General features: G+C 35.3%; 1 protein-coding gene across 1 annotated transcript; it reads right to left on the bottom strand.

Annotated features, from left to right (window-relative positions):
- Window positions 1–189: 189 nt before the first annotated feature.
- LOC107134331 (homeodomain-interacting protein kinase 1-like) lies at window positions 190–5,344 on the bottom strand. Its single transcript, XM_015476441.2, has 5 exons — window positions 5,190–5,344; window positions 4,343–4,429; window positions 2,851–3,035; window positions 2,377–2,539; window positions 190–1,143 (listed from the first exon to the last, which is right to left on the bottom strand). The coding sequence occupies exons 1-5, from the start codon at window positions 5,325–5,327 to the stop codon at window positions 856–858; spliced, it is 861 nt and encodes a 286-aa protein (XP_015331927.2). The 5' UTR covers window positions 5,328–5,344; the 3' UTR covers window positions 190–855.
- Between the last annotated feature and the right edge of the window lie 1,030 nt (window positions 5,345–6,374).

Genomic DNA, 6,374 nt, shown 5'->3' on the forward strand with positions numbered 1-6,374 from the left:
TTTGATTCAAGTGGGTTATGAACTCCCATTTTTACCCCGTATACAGATTGCAGAATCACATCAGTTACACATCCACGTTTTTACATATTGCCATACTAGTGACTGTATTCTGCTACCTTTCCTATCCTCTACTATCCCCTCTCCCCTCCCCTCCCATCTTCTCTCTCTACCCCATCTACTGTAATTCATTTTTCTCCCTTGATTTTTTTTTCCCTTTCCCCTCACATCCTCTTATATGTAATTTTGTATAACAATGAGGGTCTTCTTCCATTTCCATGCAATTTCCCTTCTCTCTCCCGAGAAAGCCTCTTTCTTCAGCTATTTTGTTCCTGTTAACAGAACTTGCAGGAACAATATGATTCATAAACTGAAGCATATAATCTTAATGCCTCCCCACACAACAATTTCAGCTTGTAGAATTTTTCAGTTTAATAAATGATCTTTATTACTGATACAATTTAGGAAGTTTTTATATTCTTAACCATGATTTTTACATTTTAAAATAAAATAACCTTTTATTTGGGACCTAATTTTATTTTATGATGGAATGATATAGAAAATTAGACTCAAGATACAGCAATTATGCTAAAAAAATTTTTTCCCCAAGATGTGTATATTCTACATGTTGGGAGATACATTTTTATACAATATATTGATACAAGGTCTCAATGGGCAAAAAAATTAGTAACAGATACATCAATTAAAAAAACATAAATTGAGTTTCTATAGTGTGTCAAATAGCATCATAAGTAGACAAATATAAAAAGAAAAATCACATTTGTGATATTATCCAATTTCAGTTATCATTATTATCAGAAACAGAGTTTAAACTTATTAGAGATCAGAACTAAACAGCTAGATCTGCCTAACGCAAGCAGGTCTGCTAAAATACCATACAACATAGTTTCCCCACTTACTTTGAAAAGCAGGTGGACATACTATAAATGTTTGTTGGAATGGATCCGTCTGTGTGCATATCTGAGTTGTTCCAGGCTGCAAGGAAACACCCTGCTGTGCAACTCCAGGAACTGGTGCAGCAGATGATGGGTACAAAGCTGACTGGTAGTTTAGTAATGAGACGTCTGAATTAGCCAGAGAAAGAGTAGCAGCTGCTGCAGTAGAACTGGAAGCTAGAACACTGGCCTAAAAACAAAAGAATTATACTTATATACTGCCATAAAGTAGAGATAGACAATATATATATAATCTATCCTGAAAAACCTAGAATAAAGTTTTAAAATGCAATGTTCATTATCTTTGAAATAACTCTGCTTAAGAAATTTTTCCAATCCCTAAAATTAAGGCATACTATATGGTCAAATAAGCAAAAAGATAACAAAAGAATAACAAGTAGTTATTCTTTAATCCTACACTGATTATAGCTATCTAAACCTTAATTACCTCTGCACAAAAATTGCTAGATGGGAGATCCCACTACACCTCATATTCCCTTCCATTTGGAATGTAGACCTAGTTAAGAAGCCGTGAAGCTTACAAACTTCTGAAACAAACTTAAATGTAATTATCACTAAGTTAGCAAAAAAAAAAAAAAAGGCAAAAAATTCTGCAGGAAGTCACCCATGAAATGTGTGTGAACCTTTTCAACACTGAAGGCAGTGATGGGGAAGGTCTGATGTTTGGGAGCTTAACGTGGCAATTCCACTGTCAAGATGGCTTAATACAAATGAACTCCTTTCTCAGTTCTGCCCAGAAAGGTCCCATGTAGCACTGGAGAAGGGCATGACCCATTAGGAACCGAGCAGTCTACCTGCCCCCACCTCTATCCTGTTTTGGTGAAGAACTTTCTGTCGAATCCCTTTGATCTATTCCAATATAAATACAGCAAGCCCAGGCTCCCTTCTTTGTTAGAAGATGCACCTGTCTGGTCAGCTTGGCCCAATGCTTCCCCAGCTCTGAAACTATTTTTCTGTGGTCTGTGGTTATTTCATAGTACTACTTTCCTAGCTTTTATTTCTTAGCCAGCCCATCCCTCAAGAGGAGAACCTTTTCCCTTGCCCACATGGGACATGAGCAAGAAACTACCTTTAATGTATTGGAAATACTCTTCAATAAAGTAGTAAGACACAGGTCCTTCTCCTAACTTGGAGAAAGCAGTAAACAGTACAATAGCCCATTTATTTGATTATGCTAAAATTTATGAGGGAATGGATTAGGGCTTTGTTTTTTTGTCAGCAAGCGACTGATAGGTAAAAACCAATCTATATTGTCTTCCATCATTTTTGCCAAGTAGAAAATTCTTATGAAGTAACAAGACCACCAAAACAAAGACTCATTTTGGTTTCTTTACCTCACCCTGCACTCCTACTAGTCTCTATACCACTTAGGCTTGAGTTTCCAAAATCATTTACTGAATACCTGATTGTGCACTGCATTGAGCTGGTTGCTGAAGCTCATGGTTAGGTTTGTGCTTGTATTTGGTGCAACATGTGTAGTGAAGGGACTCTTGATCTGACTCACTGTATCATACATGTGAACCCTCCGCTTGCAGATCTCCATGTTCTGGAAACAAGATTTAACACTGAAAGAGATTAAAGATTCACTAAATGAATGCTGAAATTTAAACAGACAGCAAATAACTCAAGACAACTACACAAGTTTTTTTTTTTCCCCCACGCACTTTCAGAAAAAACAACTCAAGAGATTTTATAATCAAAACAAGGAAAGATATGCATCTAATTTTTAATCTTGTGACTTATCAATGAGAAAGAAAAGTATCAGTAAGTCAGATAAACAACACCAAAGTTGCTTTTAACTTGATAGTTCCATATAAGACAGCAATTCAGTCAAGAACGATATCCTGGCAAAAGTCCCAGACTGTACCATACTTACTGATTGCTATGTGGAAAATCCAGAAGGTGAGTCATTGTCACAAACTGATGGTTAAGAGTTTTCAGAGGAGTAATTCTCTTATCTGCATCAATTGTTAGCATTTTTTTTAACAGATCAATGTATTCTCTTCTATCTGCCTTCTCTGCCAACATGTCTGTTCCCTCTAAGTCAGTAGACATATTCACCTTCCAAGGAAAATTTAGAAATATTATATTCTTCATTTAAGATAAACAGTAGACTTAGCACTTAATGCATCTGCTTTTTTTCCAAAAAACAAAAAATAAATATTTAATGTTGGCATTTGAAAAAAGAAAAACCTGGGGAAATTCTTTTTATTATAGTAAATTATAATACTATAATATAATTCACAGAAGGGAACTCCTTATGCTGCCTAAGTGGTAGAATAAACCTGAACCAAAACCATCTTTAAAAATTGGAACAGCCAAGCATGGTGTCACACCAGTAGGCATGGTGGCACACACCTGTAATCCCAGCAACTCGGGAGGCTAGGGCAGGAGGATTACAAATTCAAGGCCAGCCTCAGCAACTTAGTAAGACCCTATATCAAAACAAAGCTGGAATGTAGCTTAGTGGTAAAAGTGCCCATGGGTTAAACCTCCAGTACCTAAATAAATAAGTATTTAAAACAAATGCCTTAAGCAAAAGTGATTATTATTAATTGAATATAAAAGTTTCTATTGTTGAAAATTAAATGGCATAGTAAGTAAAAAATGTTTGAACAGAGTTTGGAATGTAAGAAGCACTCAATAAATGTTAGTTTTTATGTAGTTAATTATTCAGACGAACAGAACAAGAAAAAAACCTTCATAAACAATATTTTAAAATACTGATATGTAATAAGACCATGCTTAATGCAAAAGCAAGAAAGAAATATACTCAGATTGAATATCCCATATTAAAAATTCTTGGATTTTGAATATTTGCATTGACTTTACCAATTGGTCAGGCATTCCTAACTATAAAACCCAGTAAGAGGGGGCTGGGGATGTGGCTCAAGCGGCAGCGTGCTCGCCTGGCATGCGTGTGGCCCGGATTCGATCCTCAGCACCACATACAAACAAAGATGTTGTGTCCGCCGAAAACTAAAAAATAAATATTAAAAAAAAAAAATTCTATCTCTCTCACTCTTTAAAAACAAAACAAAACAAACAAACAAAAAGAAAAAAAAATAGTAAGAGCTGTAATCTAAAGCTCTTTCAGCATCCTGTCAGTGCTCAAAGAGTTTCAGATTTCAGAGCATTTCCGATTTGGGGTTTTTGGATTAGGGATGTTCAACCTATAATCCTAAAAGTATTCTATGTTAAGATTTAAATATTCTTTTAACACACAGCAGAATACTAATTTTTTTTCTGTAAAAACTGAAAACTAGTACTAAAAGACACAGATTAAATCTGTCTTTAGTATAACCAACAGAAGTGTGTCTCTGATTAAAGAAAGACGTAAATGTCTTTATGAAATTTGCCACATTTACCTGAGCCATGTCATCCAAACAGTTAAAAATGTACTTCCGAGCTTCTTTTGATTTTATTCCAGTCTCCAATTCGTGTTCTTCAGGTGTCTATAAAATATGGATTTTTAAAAATTCAATCTGTATGCTATTTTCACATTTTAGCTAATTTCACCTTTTATTCTAAATTAAAACCAGAATACAAAGAGGCAAGTATTGTCACCTTGCCAACCGTAGATGGCATAGATTACAACCAGAAAATCTTCTGGTAGAGAGTTGTGATTCTGATAGCTGCCTACCCTTTCAACAGTGATTAAAATAAACAAGCAAGAATGATGCACCACACCTCCTGAAGAAAGTCAAATAAGATCCATTACCATTTTTCTAGTGAAGCCACTTTGAAATGAACTGATATCACAAATGCTAACTGTTCAAGAGACTCAGAGGCATAGTGTCACAAAGTTAATCAAATCACTCTGATTTCTCAATTTAAAGGAGTAGGCTCAGATACTTGTTTCAAGAAAACATAAGGCCTAAATGAGGACAGTTTGAAAAATATATTGTTTTATCATGTTTATTGAAAAGTCATTATTTCTCTAGTTCTTCATACCACTTAATGATAAGCACTATTCTCGACATACCCCTCAACTGCTAAATCAAAATATACAAAATAATCTCAGCTAACTGAACCAGCACTTATTTTGTTTTTAACTAAGGATAAGGCCCACACGGGTACAATGAACAGTTTTTAAAGTATCTCCTCCTGCAAACATACCTTTCCCACCTCCCTCAAAAATTTAATAACTGAAGTCTGAATTCAAAGTTGTGGAAGGGGAGGACAAGCATAAGTAATACAGTAGCAAAGACAAACCTTAAGCCTCCACAGTGGATAACCCAAATTAGGATCTCTGTTGAAAAACCTGGTTGTTTTTGTTCCAGCACTGAGAAGATATTCAGCTGGCAGGCCTTGCGTTTGTGAAATGTAACGAATCTGAAACGTTAAAACCATAAAACATCAATTTGGAGTGAAAAAAAGGAAATCACTGAACACTTTTACACTAAAGCATTAACACTAGCCAAAAAAAGGAAGGTATTGCAAATAAATGAACTCTTTAATCAATACAACTGAAATTCACCTGTAAATAAACATAAATATGTAATGTTAATCCATTCACTTGTATTACCCAAATATTTATTTAGTTACTACCATGCTATGAGAGATGCTATTTAAAAGGAAACCCAGTCTTGATATTTATTTATTTAGTTGGTTAGTTAGTTATTTTGGTATTGGGGATTAAACCCAGAGATACTTAACCACTGGGCCATGTTCCCAGTCTCTATTTGAGACAGGGTCTTGCTAAATTGCTCAGGAACTAAGGCTCATCTTGAACTTGTGATCCTCCTGCATCAGCCTCCTGAGTCAGTGGGATTAATGGTGTATGCCACTGTGCCCAGCCCAGTTTTGAAAATTTTGAGTGTAATCTCACTTTTTTGTTAGATTTCTGATACAAAGTTCAGAAAACTTTAGATTTCTAAGACATACCAGAATAGTTTTTAAAACCTGTTTTTCATGAAGTAACTTTTTAAAATGCATTATCAAATTGGAAAGATTAGGAAAAAGTTCTGCAAACTCCTTCTTCGTTGGGTTCTATAGCTCTTATCAACTGTCCCTACTCTAAATACCCACGGAGTTTATTTCTCAACTAACACATTTAGTACTTAATTTAGCTTCTCTAGCCCCACATCAATAGGGGGCTGGTACTATATTTCATTCAGTTAACATTTAATGATCACCTCCTGTGACTAGGATAGCAGTTCTCAAAAGTGTGCTGAGGCTCAGGGGTAAGGGGTCCATGAAGTGAATACTATTTCCATAATATTAAAAAGTTATTTACATTTTTCACTCTCTTCCCAGAAATATACAGTACAGATTTCCAAACGTGATGTGAAGATGTCATTGTTCTGATAGCTATAAAATGTGTATGTATATTATTTGTTTTATTGGCTGGGCGTGGTGGCGCACACCTGTAATCCCAGCATCTTGGGAGGCTGAGGC

This window comes from Marmota marmota, unplaced genomic scaffold (genome assembly GCF_001458135.2).
Source record: "Marmota marmota marmota unplaced genomic scaffold, marMar, whole genome shotgun sequence".
NCBI lineage: Eukaryota > Metazoa > Chordata > Mammalia > Rodentia > Sciuridae > Marmota > Marmota marmota.

Bases quoted from the DNA above. Each gene is read 5' to 3' on its own strand.
- LOC107134331 (XM_015476441.2), bottom strand. From the start codon at position 5,327: ATGGTTTTAACGTTTCAGATTCGTTACATTTCACAAACGCAAGGCCTG. The intron at 2,540-2,850 runs GTAAGTATGGTA...AATCTCTTTCAG, and splicing joins GATTTTCCACATAGCAATCA to TGTTAAATCTTGTTTCCAGA. The intron at 1,144-2,376 runs GTATTCAGTAAA...TTTTGTTTTTAG, and splicing joins TCAATGCAGTGCACAATCAG to GCCAGTGTTCTAGCTTCCAG.